This window comes from Pseudochaenichthys georgianus, chromosome 19 (genome assembly GCF_902827115.2).
Source record: "Pseudochaenichthys georgianus chromosome 19, fPseGeo1.2, whole genome shotgun sequence".
In the NCBI taxonomy this organism is placed as follows: domain Eukaryota; kingdom Metazoa; phylum Chordata; class Actinopteri; order Perciformes; family Channichthyidae; genus Pseudochaenichthys; species Pseudochaenichthys georgianus.
Genome location: NC_047521.1, coordinates 13,972,840 through 13,990,685, shown reverse-complemented (window position 1 = coordinate 13,990,685; position 17,846 = coordinate 13,972,840). Strand labels below are relative to the sequence as shown.

The 17,846-nt window shown below is 40.4% G+C and overlaps 1 protein-coding gene, 1 long non-coding RNA gene and 1 other non-coding gene across 3 annotated transcripts; 1 reads left to right on the top strand and 2 right to left on the bottom strand.

The window, feature by feature from the left end:
• Positions 1 to 606: 606 nt before the first annotated feature.
• Positions 607 to 14,702, bottom strand: polr3e (polymerase (RNA) III (DNA directed) polypeptide E). Its single transcript, XM_034106886.2, has 21 exons — positions 14,581 to 14,702; positions 13,735 to 13,838; positions 13,238 to 13,288; positions 13,052 to 13,129; positions 12,847 to 12,962; positions 12,354 to 12,436; positions 12,042 to 12,149; positions 11,434 to 11,483; positions 11,162 to 11,281; positions 10,285 to 10,370; positions 9,842 to 9,886; positions 9,653 to 9,744; positions 9,194 to 9,314; positions 8,983 to 9,064; positions 8,796 to 8,855; positions 7,546 to 7,703; positions 7,075 to 7,136; positions 6,530 to 6,981; positions 2,642 to 2,719; positions 1,769 to 1,891; positions 607 to 1,480 (listed from the first exon to the last, which is right to left on the bottom strand). The coding sequence occupies exons 2-21, from the start codon at positions 13,771 to 13,773 to the stop codon at positions 1,424 to 1,426; spliced, it is 2,061 nt and encodes a 686-aa protein (XP_033962777.1). The 5' UTR covers positions 13,774 to 13,838; positions 14,581 to 14,702; the 3' UTR covers positions 607 to 1,423.
• Positions 14,703 to 14,873: 171 nt separating this feature from the next.
• Positions 14,874 to 14,955, bottom strand: trnal-aag (transfer RNA leucine (anticodon AAG)). The gene has a single exon. It is a non-coding gene; the product is annotated as a tRNA-Leu (tRNA).
• A 429-nt stretch (positions 14,956 to 15,384) lies between these two features.
• LOC117464474 (uncharacterized) lies at positions 15,385 to 16,015 on the top strand. Its single transcript, XR_004554093.1, has 3 exons — positions 15,385 to 15,489; positions 15,764 to 15,804; positions 15,899 to 16,015. It is a non-coding gene; the product is annotated as an uncharacterized lncRNA (long non-coding RNA).
• Positions 16,016 to 17,846: the final 1,831 nt, after the last annotated feature.

Genomic DNA, 17,846 nt, shown 5'->3' with positions numbered 1-17,846 from the left:
GTAGAAAATAGCAATCAATTGATTATCCATTTAAGGGTTAAGCTTTTATGTTTGACAAAAAGTAGTTCATGTTAACAAAAAAAGCTCACCAATTAAAGGTCTGACATGTAAAGGTTACTGACCCTTAACAGATCAATAACTAATAATGACAAAAGAAAACGTCACCCGTTGGCATTAACAGCGTTTATTGAGCAAAGTAACAAACTAATGAAAAAATAATACAGCGGTCGTTATCTGATGTCCAACATTTCCTCTCTTAGGAAGTTTAAATGCATCATTGTTCCTGTTCCTCTCTGAATGAATGGGTGGGAGTTCGTCTTGTGAGGCTCAAGATAGCAGCACACGGCGATACACCAGTGTATCCATAGCAACTCCCACATCACTCCAAAATGGCGGTCCAGTGTTTGAACCGGACCACGAGCCACTCTGTCGTCACATCCATTGCACTTTGTTCATACAAATGGATTCAATCCCGACAGATTTCTGATCAACATTCCCGAAAGAAATGTTCAAAGTTGCATCCTTATTGGCCGTCATCAAATCAGTCTCTCATAAAAAGGAAAACCAAACTCTGCACATTCAACCAAAAACAAACATCATCAGCCATTGAATCCACTTTCTCAGATTTTATTGTTCAGTACACATTCCACTGCATAATACAGACATGTGGGAAAGCCACATTTCATGCAGCAGTTTCCAGCTCCATGATTGCCAACGATATTAAGTTATTTCTGCTGTATCATATTATGCATAATAACATTGTGACTTTTTGCTTGTTTCTGCATCATTTTCTTTTCACTTATTGTTTCAGGACTCCTGAATTTGGCACAGTTTCTTTAAGTGCCTTCACATGTTTTACTTAGAATACCTTAATTAAATACCAGACTCCTATTAGAGATAATGTTCTAAGTTAATATTTGAAAAGTAAAAAAGGTTTTCTTCCCTCGAGGGCATGAACATTTTTTTTGATGATATAAGAAAGTATAGTGTTTTTTCGAGCAAAATATAGAACTCAGGAGATAAATGAAAGCACTCTGATCCCCTTCACTTTCAATAGTAAAAGGATCTTTAAAAGTTTAATTCAAAAATAATCAAACATGAGGTCCAACAAATCCAAAAATCTACTGATAAACCTTATATATTCCTTATATATAGCCATATACCCCCCTCAGACACTCAGCTCTTGTGAGTTCCTTTCCTTCGCGCTGCATCAGATTGCTTGTGTCCGTCAGAAATGCTTCAGTTGAAATGAAATGAACTTCATGTTCTGAGCAGACGGCCGCCGTCTTTTTGTCCTCCACTCGCAAGCCCTCAGAGCAGGGCGAGCTGTGATTGTGATTGGCTCTCGTCTCTCTGGCTGCCCTCCCACTAGACAACCTGGAGAGGATTTGATTGGCTGACAGGGGACCGCAGGCTCTCAGTGTCAGGACGGAACCGTTCCCTTGAGGTACCACATCCCCGCATGGCTGATGCAGCACTCCTGGAACCACAGACAGGTACCATCAGTGAAGAAGAGGAGACGTAAGCTCTGTGATGTCAGTTAGGATATTCTTGTCCTTAAGGGTCTGAGTAATTGTATTTTAGCTGCACAGTTTACTATTGACTTATTTAAAAAGGAGCTGAGTTGAACTTCTAAAATTAGAAAAAAAGAAAACGTCCACCCGTTAAAATGTATTCCATATGCATTAACAAGGCTACAAATGAAAAGCAAAAATGGTCCCCAGTGATGCATAGTGGTTAAAAAGTAATCTATTCAGTGATTACTCACATTTAGCATCCGGTCGACGTCCGCCTTACAGGCGTCTCCTAACTCCTGTGTGAGTTTGGCTTGAATCATAGTCCTCCTGATGCGGTAGTTCTTGTTGAAGAGTTCATACAGCAGGCGGCGTTGCTGCAGGAAGAAAGAAAGATTTAATAAAAAAGGGAAAGATTTCAACATTTTAGGAATTACACGTATTCACTTTCTAAGAGACAGATAATGAGGTCAATCCATCTCAAAGAAGAAGATTAGCTAGCACAAAGAGTACAACAGGGCAAACTGCTAGCCTCTGTCCAGTGATAACAAACAAACACACCACCCCTAAAATCGCTCATTCGTTTTTCTATAATGCTTGTGTAATTCTGTACTAATTTTGAAGTGTTTTTGAATGTAAGCTGTTGAGTCCAGCCCAGAAAAACAAAAGCCAAATTCATCACTGTAACAACCACAGCTTTGTTGTTTTTACACAACACAGAAAGAAGATTTAAGGATTTAATTAGTGAGCTTTAGAGCTGCCGGTGCGTGGAGTTTGCTTCCTTGGACAAATAAGAGAGGTATTGATCTTCAGATTTAACTCTGGACAGGAGAGTGTGTGGTACTTTCACTGTAAGGCAACAAGAGTCACCTCATGTCGGGGAACTTAACAAAGGAAGTGTAGTGCAGCCATTTGCAGCTAAACACCACAAAGTGTCAACAGTTCTACTTCGCTCTTCTGTGTGGCGTTGCAGTAATGACTCTCGCAGGTCATGGCTCACACAGACAGTGCATGTGGTCTCTGAAGTTTCATGTGACATGTCAGAGAACTTGTGGTTTGTGCAGCAGAATGTGCATGCAGAGACAAGATGCAAAACGGACCTGCTATAAACCTGTGAAATAGTTTACCGTGTCAAACTCCTCTCCAGTCTCCCACAAACCAAACACCTTCTGCTCGTCAGTGGCTGCTGTGGTCTGAGCAGGAAACTGAAGACAGAGCGAAGCAGAAGTTAGAGAAGCATTTCAACAGGTTATCAGTTCATATATAACAAAGTGGTATAACAAAGTGTGTGTATAACAAAAGTATAAAGCATGCTTGTTCTTTAAAACCTTGATTCAAACCATTTTATGCAACATTTAGGAATTGACAGCAATGCTTACTATTCTCTCAGACACTTAATTTATAGGACTGACACTTTCTGGCTGATTTGTCAATATGCTATTTGTGGGGGAAACTTCTGAAGCAATTGGAAACAGGACTCAGAGAGACACGAGGAGAGCTGGAGCTTTGATGGCAAACACTGACGGTTTATTTGGAGCTTCTGCCGGAGAATTCACAAGACATGTCACGGGCCACGGTTTGAACACACGGTTGAGATGCCACAATCAATTCTGAGGGTTCTCCTCTCTGGTAGGGGGTTTTAGCTAGTTTGCTGAGGGTAATCAACATTCTTCAATAGATTCTTAAACAGCTGAAGAAACTGAATCAACTTTAGTTGTCGCTTATGGCTCGGGGTCATCTACACCCCAAGAAGGATGTGTTCCAGGTGTCCCATAACAATAACTATCTCTGACCGAGAGTTGCCCGGTCATAAACTGGTAACAACAACTAAATGCCATGGCATCCACTCATCTGCGTCCGAGGGTGAAGGAGGACATGCAGGGCAAATGATTCCCTGACACTATTGTATGAACAAATCATAATTTGTCAGAGAACAGCTAGTTTTACTTTTCTAAGTGGTTAAAGTCCCCTACGTGTGCCGTTTTGGTTTCAAGACCCTGGTTCGCGGAGAATACCAAAAAAGTCCTAGAAAGACAAAGTAAACTTAACTCATGTGCATTTTTTTTTTAAAGAGGAATAGTTTTGGTGAAAACTAAAAAGGTACCATGGGGTCAGATTATAATTTCCCAAAGGGGGGTTCGTTTAGCATGAAACACTTGAAATAACTAAAGGATAAGTTAAAAAATAAAGTAGAAAGAAAGTGAGGTCATAGAAAACTATTTCTGCTAAAAAAGTTAGCAATGATTGAGAGTCAGACCTAAACATTTCAGACGTGTGTATCTCACACTGCACTGTAACTTTTATTATCTTTGCTTTTAAATGAGTGTTTTTAAATGACATTTTATAATATTTTTCTTAAAGCTCTTAATGTCATTTCATTTTTCTAAAGCACTTTGAATTGTTGAAAGGTGCTTTAGTCGTGACAATTGTGCTCTTCCAAAGCATGAGATTGGCAGTTTGCAGGTTGGGTCTGGATTGTTTATTGACGCAAATGTTTGCTCAGAACAGGTTGGGTGGCTGTGGCATGGTTTACCTGTCCAACACTACCCCATAGGCTCTGAATGAAAACATACCAGAAACTCAATGTGTTTGGGCTAGTAAATACTTAGATAAAGTATAATAAAAAAAAATATATATAATTAAAATATAATAACGATTTTAAATTTAAAAGAATAAAACAATTAAATAGGCTGTTTTGAGTTGAGTCTGAAAACATTTCCTTTGGTAGACAGTCTGTTAATTTGTTCTGTTGACAATATGCCGAGGCTAAAACATGGTGAGCAGTGAGCACTGCTGCGACCAGGAGGACCAACACTGAGGAGGATTATCGTGCAGACTCAAAACTGATCTGTGAACTGTCAGACATCTCAAACAGCAATGCCGACTGTGATGTAGAAGGGTGAGTCAGCTGATTGCGGATCTGCCTCCGTTTGTAAACAATTAAACGGCTAAGTCCCTCGCTGAGCAATAATGAGCTTTGCTTTGGGACCAATAATCTGTTGCATAACAAAGACGGCATCGGGCCAGTCCCTCCCTATGGTGGTTAGAATCCTCCACATGAAGGGCTCAGATTGGATAAGAGCTAAGCCGGGACAGGGCTGGTCCTGGCAGGAGATCTGGCTGCTTTTGAAACACGCCCTACAAAAACTCCACACACAGTAAAAACAGCTACAAAAACAGGGTGAGCAGATGACATCCTTCTATATGAAGCCTACACACTGCTCCCCCACAGTCCCACACAGAGACCCACACACTAGGGATGCTCCGATCGATCGGTCACCGATCGAGATCGGCCGATACTCACTCTCTACCGATCGATCGGTGCTCTCTAAACATGCCGATCGCGAGAGCCGATCGCATGACGTAAAATACATGACACTTTTCTCAGTGCGCGGCAAAACAAGCTCGCCAAAATGGCTTCACCGGTCTGGCAGTATTTCAAGGTGTCCGAAAAAGACAGTAAAATAGCGGAATGCAACGTGTGTGAAGCAGCTCCACCCGCTGAGACGGACCGGTGAGACGGACCGGTGAGCGGAGCGAAACACACAAGAGTTAGACCTACTTAGCTATTTTATCTACTTCTGGAACAAGCTAAACTAGTTATTATAAATATATTTATTCTTCACTGTCGGGTCACTCATTACTGGATCAGTGAGCTGCATGAGATACTGACAGGCTGTCAGGAGGGAGAGAGGGGGAGAGAGGGGGAGAGAGGGGGGGGAGAGGGGGGGAGAGGGGGGGGAGAGCGCTTCCGCTAATTTCTCCCGTGTTATTATCCAAAGTGAATGTAAACTTGAATAATGTACATCATTTGAATGTAATAATTAAGTTGATTGTTGTTTGTGGAAGCTCCAGTGAATGAGCCCCATTAACTGAGTTTTAAACATCACTTTAAATGGAAGATTTAAAGTGATGTTTAAATCTTCCATTTAGGCCCCGCCCACTTGATCGATATCGGCCGATACTGATTCCGGCCCCGAAATTGGCGATCAGAGCATCCCTACCACACACTGAGGTATCAGGTGGCTGCTGGAAGCTGAGTGGAACCTGAGAAGCAGCCCTGCGTTGCTTCAGTGCCTCAACACAAGAAAACGACCGTTAATGTCGTTATTCTGTTTGAGAAAGCTGATAGCGGCATTGAAGCTGAGAAAGCCCCTTATTCAGCACGCAGGCAGTCCTTACTGGACAGAAGAGTAGCAGCCGCTCTCAGTACAACACAAAGGTGGAGTAATCTCAGCACTTCTAAAGCTGACGTGCAGAGGAACACTCGGGTCTGTTTCCCCCCCGGCATAGCCTTTGACATGAGCCAAAATTAACAGAAAGATAATGAATTCACTTATGAAAAAGCTGCCAATTCATCTTCGGTAGATAAACAAATGATACTTATATTATAAAGTTATCCTATACGGTTATATTATAAAGTGAATTCATTTTAGTCCAATCATCTAATGGGTTTATCACTAATGACTGACTAAGATATAAAGTACATTTTATGTGAAGTGTATTCATTTTAGCACGCGTGTATGAAATATGTTGTGATATATATGTTAATGTTGTCATTGAAATTGTATATGCTGTATTTTGTGTTGAGCTGCCCAGGGACTGCAGATGGAAATGAGCAAACTGCTATAATCTGGTAAAAGCATCTTATCTCTTTGAGCTGTATGCCCTTTTTGTACGTTGTCCCTGACAACTAAAACAATGAACTAAACTAATGAGCAAGGGTCGATCTGGAAAGAAAAGGTGCTGCCATCGAAGTTGAAAGCAATATAACTGATGTTTTGACCCATGAGGATCCTTCAAGCTGGATTTCTTGATTCATATTTCCTCAATTTGCTCACATTAGTGCAGCAGCGCCTTGCAGTGTTTTCACAGACACTGAAGAGTATGCACAGGGAACACATATTGAGAAAGGGAACAATGAATAGGAGCCTCCAGCGTGAATGACTTGGAGTTTTAGATCCAAAAGTGTAAATCCTGAGTTGCGACAGTAGAGATCCTGGCTGAATACTCACAGGCACCATTATCTGTTTGCACTGGCAGAGCAGTATGGCGTCCTGCAGCATGTGGTCCGAGATGGAGGGGTAGATGCTGTGTCCCGACGGCATGGAGGCGATGTGGAGGCCAAACAGCCTCTTGAACTCATTCAGTGTCAGTACAAAATGCTTCTTGAAAGTCTTTTTCACAAACTCCTTCAGCTCCACAGACGGCGCGTTGGCCGGACTCCCCGTGTTACCATTAGTGTGGTCGAAGGCGCTGGGGTAGCCGTTCACAGAGCCGTTGATGGCGGAGGAGGAAGAGGAGGTGTCCATGGGTTCGTCTTCCCTGTCGCTGACCGGTTCCTGTTTGACCTGGACGCTGCTTTCTGACCGTCTCGTGTTCAGGTCCTTCTGCATAGACGACTTGTTTACCTGAGCGCGGTCCTGAGCATTCTTCAGACGCTGCTCCCCGGTCACATGGACGGGATCTGGAAAATAACACCAGGGACGTCAGATCATTTGTGCAGAATGGGTCATTTCTTATATGTTTACAGGGGTTAGAACAATGACTGAGTACACACCAGGCTGAGGGGAGTTGTTTGGCATGAAGTCTTCCTTGGAGAAGTTGAACACTTTTTCCAACCTTAGAAGGTAAGGACGAGAGATTGGTACAAATTAAACACTCATCAAGAACAACTTTGAATGCATACTGATGTTTGCTCAGCTTGTTTCTCAGGTACTTAAAATCCGCCTGACGAAGACCTTATATATCCTCATAAAATCCTTATATTATTAAGTATAAAGTTCAAAAACAAACTTTCAATCAATGTCAACCACATGATAATACCTGCTCGAAGGGATATAACGCTTTTAAAATGGACAGATGTTTAAATTAAATTGAAGGATTTCTCAAGGTTTCAAAAGTATTGTTAACATTTGTAATCATTTAAGTACACAACACGACAGAATATAACATGGGTCTATCTTGTTTTGTTTTTTTTAAACGATGCCTTTAATGTCCTGATTCACACGGTTATTTGAGTGTGACCTACTTGCTCTGGATGCCGAGCCACAGCATGTGTTGCCTGTGGGCAATGTCTGTGTGTTTCTTCACAAATTCTACATCTGTGGGCAGCAGGAACTCCCAGCCGCGGTTGACTCGAGGAACAGCCACATGCTCCAGGAACTCCTTCACATCCTCCGGAGGAAGCTGAGAGGAGGAGGAACAACTTGTTAGTTCGGTTTACCTGAATCAGGAGAAAAGCTGCAGCCTCAAGGTTTCATTAAGCAAGCCGCAGCATGCGCTCCGAGACGCTCCAGTGGAGTAACTCACAATAATGCAAACGTTCTCTTCCTCACATTATTTGAGGAGGCTTGTCCTTTTATTCAGCGCCTGTGCTATTTCTGTGATTAACTGTCATGTCAGAAGGATCTATTAGCAATATATGAAACCAATTTAGTCCAGGTTCCTTTTAATAGAAAGTCAAACAGAAAAAAGGCATCACACGTCCACTAACAACTTCCCTGCAAACATGTTGAACACCCAAGAGACTCATTCACCCTGAAAGCAGCCTCTGGGGCAGTGAATATGTTAAGGCTGAGCGCCTCAAAAAACAATTAGTTTTTCCCTACTAACTTGCAATTTTTAAACATTTTCATGAATGTCAAATTACAAACAATGATTGCAAACAAGCGTCTTTGAGCACCAGCAAAAGCGCTATATAAAAATACCATGTATTATTATTAGGGATGCTCGATATTGGTTTTTTGAAACCGATACCGATAACTTCCTGCTTCTCAAGACCGATACCGATAATAATATAATATATATATTAAATGTACCTGTAGTTTTTGCACACCTGGTGGTAAAAAAAAGACTAGTAGTGAGCAAATGACATGAGCATTACTACTAAGAACAAAACAAAGCCAAGAACAGTTTTTACTCTTCAAAGTGACCATATTTATTTTCCCAAATAAAGTTCTTGCCTTTTTCAAAAGCCTCGTCGATAGGTAAAAGCCCCGGTGCCTTTGCAGCTGGCTTTAGATTCGCCGCTAGTTTAGCAGCGCAGGCGTCTTCGTACGCTTTTAACACACCATCGTAGCTTTTTTTTTACCCAAAAAATATATTATCGGGGCTATTAATACTGTTATTGGGTTTATCAGGATGACGTCATAATTCCTAATATCGGACCGATAATTATCGTGCACCACTAATTATTATTATTACAAACTGAATCATAGTTACATTTGAAAGAAATTGCTGACTGTTGGACATTCAGTCATGTTGGGATTACTGTCTTACTTTGATGATGGATGCAATCTCCTTTCTCAACACAGAGCGCTCCAGAGTGAACCTCCACATCTATAAAAGAAACAACAGATGACTTTTAAATCATGTCCTGCAAACAAAACACACCAGGCCCCGCACTGATATTGCTTTCATTTTGCTAACTCAAAAGAATGAACAAAAGTCATTGACAGCAGCCCACCACAAAGTCCCGGCCCCGACAGAGCACCTCGGCAGGGACCCCGCTGTGAGGACTGCAGGTGTTTTTAGGATACAGGACATCACTGCAGAGAAGACAAACAAACAGAGACATCAGTGAGCTGCCAGGTTTATAAATCCTCTCAGTGTAGGCTGCAAAACTAATGTTGAACACGTTTATCGGTTTTAAAACTTTTAGTGACATTTCCTCTCACCTCTTGACCACCCAGTTGCCCTGCACCAGCAGCGCCACCTGCTGGATGCAGCGCAGCGCCGCCGTCGAGTCCGTGCCGGAGGCGAGCAGGCCCATCAGGTTAGCAAACGGCATCACTTTAACTAAAGAGCAGAGGAGACAGGGGAGGAAACATTAAACATGACTGTCAGAGGAAGGAAAACCAAAGTGAATGTTGGTTGTGTGAAAACATGATGCAGTTCATGGTTATGAGAAATGTACTGAGCAAAAGGTATGACTGGTTTGGAAATCATTTCACATACACTGGAAATTCATAGGACTGCTTTTTGGCACATAGAAAACGACATGGGAACTGTGGGCATCTTTTAAATTAAGTGACTGGCAAAATATACTGGTATTGACAATAAGTATGATAAATGAAATATCGGGTTCATATAAAACACCCATGAAAATATCATTGTTTTGTTTAAATGTGGCGTACCGTTCTTCATCAGGGTCTTGACCTGCTCTCCCAGAGGCAGAGTGCGGAGCTGAGCCATGGAGAGCACATTGCTGGGACCAACAGGCTTCACCCTGACATTCAGAAAACAGTCAGAGAGAGACAGAGAGGGAAACGTCAAAGATCTGATATTATGAGATAAAAACTTTTGGATGTGTGGGGGATACTTACAGTTTTTCCTCTGCAATAGGCGGCATTAGCATTGCTAGGTACTCCCTGCAAAAATAAAATTAAGCAAGAATTACATAAAGACAGGACATTTAGATAAAGATTACCAATTAGGCTGGAGGAGTCGTGGTAGAATCAACAAGTCAATCAACAGAAAAAGTATTGCAGACTTTTAAGAAAGTAGCACGCAGGGAATCAGACATTAACTCAAGTTATATTTGCAATCAGACCAAACGGGGACCTGGGTGGCAGGAAGTACATGTATAGATGTAATATTACCGGTAAGTAACAAAGCAATCTTAGGTCAGCACGATCATTCAAGGTGAAGGGAAGGCAATAGTGGCTTTGTTTACCAAAAGAAAATGTCAGACTTCAACAAAGACTATACTAGTTGAGTCAAAGTCGTGAAATGTATTCAAACGTCTGTTGTTGATGTTCGTACTCACTTGGGAGTTTTGACCAGCTCAGAGTTCTCCGAGGCGTCCACTGACTGGCAGAACAGATACTGCCGTTCATGCTCCGAGTGCCCATCCTGATGTTCAAAGTTACAAAACAAAGAAGAAACTGATGATGAAGAGATCTACTGACCACAATGCAGCAAGAGGAAGCTAAAAGACATATTTAGTACACAAACCAGAGGTTGCACTAGACTTTTTCGATGCCCCTCATTTTGACGGAGAGGATCGTAAAATGTTTGTCTAAATCCACTATTACCCGTTGGCCTTTACACAACGCTGATGGGGGGAGAGCACGCTCGTGAACTGTTAGCGCCGTGTTATGCATGCCCACTTCACCTCGCGGGAGCGTGCACAGCGTAAAGCCAAAACTCCCAGACATTTCAAAGATTTGTACGGCAAAGTTAGGTTTGGAAACGGTATCATTTCCTTTTTGGCGGGCATGCAAAACACGGCATAACACCGGAGCCTCGCTGCGGGGAAACTTTGGTGCTGTTCGAGTTTGTTCTAATCTGTCAAAATGACGGACTGCTTTCAGATTTTTCCGTCATTGTTAAAACAAAAATATTCGGTTAACGCGACCTCTGACACAAACATAAAGCAATTCAAAGTGATTTACAGGGGCATAGAATATATGAAATATATTACATTGAAGAAACTGCATAAAAGTAGCTGAAAATTTGAATGGCATTGCATTTTAAAAAGCAACAACCAAAAGCAATAAAATACATGGTAAAATATCTAATTTATTAAAAAGCCACAGTAAACAAAAATGCTAAGATTCAATACAGTGTACCAAGGTTAACACTAGCATAACAACACAACTTAAACTCACATGTGTGATGACTTAAAGAAAGAAGCAGCCTACCTTGACACCGTGGTAATGTAGGTGAGCCCAGGGCTCCTCCGCCTGCTTCCTCTGGAGGAAGTCGTACGACTGGATCCTCCTCTGCCGGGCCTGCTCCGACTCGGGACGTGCAAACCTCACCTGCAGTGGACACACACAGTGTTTTTTAATGTTTTAGAAAAATAATCACACGGACACAAAGTCAGTGTAATGATGAGTGTGTGTGTGTGTGTGTGTGTGTGTGTGTGTGTGTGTGTGTGTGTGTGTGTGTGTGTGTGTGTGCAAGTCCTCACCGTTATGGCTTTGACATCCTCCTCAGCTTCATCCTGGGAGGAGTCTCCACCTGCAGACAAAACACTCATTTAACTGAACCTACCAGCTAGCACAATTTAGCGTTGATAAAAGCATCATGTGTCATTCTTCTTCCATAATATACCAGCATTTTACTTGACAAGACTTTAAACTTTTCATGTCATTTTCTTTAGTATTTTATTTTTTTAGAATTGAAAAAATATGGTCTGCTCTGCCGAAGAAGCTCGGGTTGCCACTAATTATTATCTACATAACAGATTGATCTGCCAATTGTTGTTTGAAGCAAAATGTCCTGTGTTTTCTTAACATCAGTCTGAATCCAAAATGTTTTCAGTTTACAATTATATAAAACAAAGACAAAAAGCAAATCCTCAAATGTGAGTAAGAAGAAAACTGTTGTGGCATTTAATTAAAAAAAGGCTACATTTACTAGCCATTCATCATTTGATACTCTCTTTAAGTCATTTCTTTATCTCAGGTATTGACCATTTTTATTTATTTTTTTGAGAGTTTACAAGAAGAACTTCCCCACTTTTCTTTATGTAAAAATGTCTATATATTATATTTCATTTTGAAATAACAGACACACCTTCATTGGCCGCCTCCCTCTCTCTGGTTTTGGTGTCGGCCTTGTCCAGATAAGTGAAGCTCGGTCTCATCTGCAGGATTCCCGACAGAGGAGTGACGTGAAGCTCTCCTGTTGACATGAAGAATAATAAAACTATCGTTATCTTCAATGTAAGCACAGTACATTTGATGACACGGTAATAAAAGGTAACGCTGATAAAGATTCACATGGACTCTTTGAACATATGAGGGACAATTTGTGTATTAACAAGAAGTGGCATCGAGTTTAGAAAACCAAAACACAAGTATGGGGAAGTACAGGCTCAGAGCGGACCTTTGCGAAACACAGCAGCAGCGTATCTGGAGGTGTTGGTGGTGGCCTGGATGGAGGTGAAGGTCTGTTTATCCATAATTTTCCTGGAGGAAAAAAAAGTGAGAGAAGAATGCTCAGGCCAGAGACAGAACTGGATAGTTATTCAGCTTCATTCACAAATTATAAAAAGTCTGAAAAACGTATTTAATCACGATTATCTTTTGTTGCCAAAAGTTAGATGAGAAGTTTGCTGCCACTCTCGCGTCAATGCGGCTAATGGGAAGCTACTGCCAGCATTTGATTCAAATAGCTTAGAAAATAATAAAATGGATGATATTTGCAACAGTTTGCATTGAATAAAACTATACCAAAATAGTTATTGTTTTCTTGACGAAAATACCAATACTTGTCAACTGACACTTGATTGTAAATAAAAACAGGATGATGTTGATTAAATATGATAAAAACTACTGAGGACAATTGACAGATCTTAGCAGTGAAAATGAACACATACGCAGAATAGGTGTTTGTTTCCTCGTAAGTGGTGCCATCCACATTCAGAGCTATCTGCTCTCCTTTGCTGCGACAGTAGTTTGGACTATTTGTGTCCATGGCCATTTCCAACTCCACCTATATTATTGAGTGTTGTAAGAAAAAATACATTACAAACATTCTCTACACTGATGGATGATAGATAAATAACAGACTATTTGTTTAACCTTTTGCTGCTTGGGTTTGATCCGAGCTGATAAGTGGTTGACATCATCGTAGGTCATATTGGATGGTCGGACGGGGTACTGTCAGAAAAATAACAACAAAAGGTGATGAGTGAGTTGCACTTTGAACATTATACATCAATATCACAACAGGACAAACAAGACGAGTACAACAAATGACATTGTTACCTGAAAAAGATACAGCTTATCTGCAAGACTTTTGGCAAGATACACATCAATCTGAAAGAAAAAGAAAAAATAATGATCAAATGAATGAATAAAGTTCTTAAATTGTTTATAGTAAAGTAACATTTTAATTGACTGGCTTAACATACATTGACAGAACTGACACAAATGGCCAACATTATCCTGTATTTTTGTAACAGTCTAATGCATAAAACAGCCTTAATTTTGTGAAAAATGTGAGTGCAATCACATTCCTGTACATTGTTACAGGAAGAAGCGTATTTAAAAAGCATATTCGCCTAGTTGTGTTCTAACTTTCCAACAAACATCTGCTGAATATTGACCATAAGGATTTTGTTTTTTACACATGCTAACACAGATAAGAAGTAACCATCTCAAGAATCACACCAATTGAGATCAGAGGCACATAAGAAAATGCAACTCACACAATATAAAAAAAAATATGTAGTGGATTATTCATTATTTTCATGCAGACATACCTCCTCTATAATTGGGTCATCATCATCCCCGCTTGCCATATTGATGTGAACAGAGAGGAGGGGAGAAGAGCTGAAACAGGAGCAGCAGATCTCAGAGATCCAACCTGGAAAACAAAGGCACACATAACAAGAATTTAAAAAGGGATTTATATTCTTAAGACATCATTGTTGCGAAGTGGCAACACCCAAACTGGTAATAAAGAAAATAGGTGGCAGGTAGCTGGTGCAGTAACATTAGCAATGTGATTCCGCATATTATTGAAGTTACATCATTCATTAGCTGTTGTCAGTCAGTCTTCAGGAGACTTGTAGAAGAGGGTTGAGTTTGATTAAACCCCTGAGTTAGCACACAGGCAGACCATGATCATGCAGTCTGTCAAGTGATGCTTTCACTGACACAGTCAGGGAAATGATGCAAGACAATGAAACAAACGTCACATATAGCTAACATGTTAAAATATCTGATTGTATAAAACTGTTAACAGACAGTTATTCGTAAAAGTAAGTCATATAGGTAACGTTAGCTTGATTAGTAATGTAGCAACAAAACCTCCAGCCACTTATCACAGGCCTGTGCTTACACTGCGAGTTGATTGTTTAATTATGGCTCAAATAATAAAAACATATCAAAAGAATACAGGACAAAGAGAACAAACTCAACTTGTATTTGTACACACACGTATTAGCAACGAAACGAGCTAACATGCAGGTAGCCGGTAGCAAGTTTAGCCTAGCATTTGTTAGCGTGCCAAGCTAGCAAACACATGCATGTCAAAATAACAGTCAAGTCACCAGTTTTACACACAGGTTCTTCTTAAACAGAACCACAGTAGCTTTAGTGCTCACCTGCACTCTACACCGTTTAGCTTTCTCATCCGTGTCTATCACGGCAGATATGTGGTGCGTAGCGGTGGAGGTGTAGTGTCTAACTCCCTGTTGGTGTCGGTACCATGTTGACTCTGAACACAGACACGTGGGGAGGAGTCCGTGCCCATAATGCACAGCGACAAAGCTATACACTGGTCTTTTCCCAATCTTTAATTTCATAGCTTTGTATGTGACTTTGGTTTAGTTATATGAAAATACAAGTGCATTATTTAAGTTGTAAATCATCAAGCAATGTATGAAAAAAAAAAATTTGGCAGCGGCGGGATTCGAACCCGCGCCTCCGAAGAGACTGGAGCCTTAATCCAGCGCCTTAGACCGCTCGGCCACGCTACCTTGATAGTTTGGACCAAATGACTATTCCAATTTATTGCACAATATTAAGGATGTTGACCAATGATAATTAGTCCATTATTAGTGGGCCAATAACAGTGCGAGCTCCAAATGTATTAATCAATTACATTCGTGGCTCCAAAATTCATCCAAGCTTTGACCAATCACGGCGGGGAAATGTTGAAGCATTTGAGGCAATGTTATAGCTGCTATAAATTTAAAAGTCGTTATGAACATGCTGAGTCTTTCTACAGTGTTGTATATGATATAACCATCGGTGTAGAACAGCGAAAACGGCCCGTCCACACTACAGCTTCGACAGCTTCAAAAACGGTTTCCAACGCGTCTGCCCATTCACTTTGAATGGGGTGACGTCACGTTGCCTCGCTTTTCGCCGAACTGAATTGTGGGTAGCATAGCTGTCCGGAAACAACAAGCTCGACTTTTGAAACTAGAGGAAGATAAGGAGGACTTTTACAAACATGTAATGGAGATTGTTGTCCCGAAGGATAGCATGGACTTCATCTTCAAGTCAAGGTAAGACCACAATTGTAATGAACATGGGATCTTACTAAGAAAGAACAATCCAATATTTAGATTTTGGGTATCCTTTTGTTGAACAGTCTGTTTAAAATGAATCGAAGCATCAGACTAAAAAAGCTTTTGAAAATAACCGAACATTTCGATTAAGGTCAAAATATAATTTTTGTAAATCTGACTCTGAAAGAGTCAGTGCCTCACCAGCCGTGAACCTCACCGCACGTCACTGGTGTAGAATTAATTTCAAATGTTGTGTGTCGTGCTTTTACAGGCTAGGCTGCACATACTCTGACAGCTTCAGTTCAGTGCCAGGTAAGTCATTTTAAATGTCATGGCAAACTGTGAGCATCAGCATTGAATGTACCTGTGCTAAGGTTATTTATAGTCTTTATTTTTTTTTACAAAGGCTGCTGAGTCCACGACAGCGCACCACCAGTCCAACTGTTATGTGTATGCTTGTTAATAAAACCTTTTTTAATATTCAATACTTAAATACCAAAATAGTTGTTTCGTAAATAGTTAAAACTTGTGTATAATAGTTGTTTTCTAAATATTAATAGTGTTAATACTTGAATATATATTTTTGCTAATATAATTAATACTTTAAACTTAATGTGTATTGTAATCATTTATTCTTAATTTGCTGTGAATAGTAACGTCAGTATTTATTTAGTTATTTCTATTTTTAAGTCCTTGTTGTGATATTGTACTTTTGTTGTGTGTTTTAATTAAATATTTCAGAAAGTATTTCCTTATTTATTTTTTGTCTGAACAAACAAAACTGGTGTACAGCAGTTATACAAGTAAGTGTTTTGATGTCAGTTTGTGTAAAATACCACATTGATAATGGTGATGATGACCATATTTAGTATTAGCACTATTCTAAAATGGCCTAACACCAGAAAATGTACACTATTGCCTAACCCTAACTGCAGCACAACATTGATTAAGCTAACTTCAGACATAAAAACATTCATATAAGTTATAAGATCACAAACGCCTTCATAGAAAACGTTAGCACGTTCACAATGCATGTTCTGGAGGATCTGGTAGTCGTGACTGTAGAGGACATAAATGTATATATTTGTTTTAAATATATAGGCTATATATCACAAACAAATATATAAGTAACGAAATACTGCCTTTGCTGATTTGCTGATTTTTGCTGGTCACAGAGGAATATTGCAGCACAACATTGATCAAGCTTCTATAAAGACGGACACATTTTTTTCAGTACGTTCGTATAAGAGATAGCTAAGATAAGATAACTTTAACAAGATGCCTATGTGCTTGGTTGTTATCATACCAGCATTGGGTCTTGCTCGTTCTTTCGCTTCCCGTCTGATGAAAGGACCAGGAGTGGCTTCCGGAATTTAAGTTCTAGTATTACACTAGATCAGGGGTCGGCAACCCGCGGCCCTTTAAACCCTCTGCTCTGGCTCCCTTGAGCTTAGACAAAAATAAGAAGGAAATAAAATAAAAGTATTTGTAGGACTATTTATATTTTGTTGCATGGTTGAAAATGTTTCGTATCTTGTATTTTGAAGTGATACTGTGACACATAAATAAAAAACAAAACGGTTTTAATTAGGTCAACTAAAATATGCGTCACATCCTGCTACGGTCCCGCGCGAGCGCCTTTTCTTGGAGGCGAATAACCTGACTCCCGGCTCGATGAGCGAGCTATGGATAAATCAAAGAAAAGTACCGGAGGAACAAAGGATTTAATTCTGTGTGGACAGAGTTATCTGCTTTCACAGCAATCGATGCTGGTTTACCGGTATGTTTGATATGTAGAGAGAAGTTGTCAACGGTGGTGCAGCCTTTACGTATCGAGGAACAACAAGGGGGAGGAAGACAGTTGACGATCTTCAGTCATAATTCAATGGGGTATGTCATTTATTTCAGAAAACACTTTTTTTTGTTATATTCCATGGAATGCTCTTAACGTCCCAATAGCAATTAATATATTAAATGCTTTGACAATAAATACATACAAAAATTAATCTCTGGAAGCCGTAGCGCCGTAAAAAGCACGACCAATCTTCTGAGCCGGCCCGGCTAAAGTAACTGGATGGCCTACCTGCCTGTCAGCCTTCCATCTGTGCACAAACTTATCTTGTGCCCTCATTGGTCATGTGCGCATTTGTGTGTGTGGGAGGAGGGGCTCTGTAAGGAAGTCTGAAGGAAGAGGCATATTTTTTCCGGTTGTGTATTTTCAAATTCTAGCGCCATTCTTACCTACCCTACCGTTAACTCTTTTTAGGGTGCAGCTATATGTTTCATTTATTTCAAAGTGGGCCCATTTTAATAATATTTTTTTTCCCTTCAAATGTGCAGAGGACTCCCCAAGT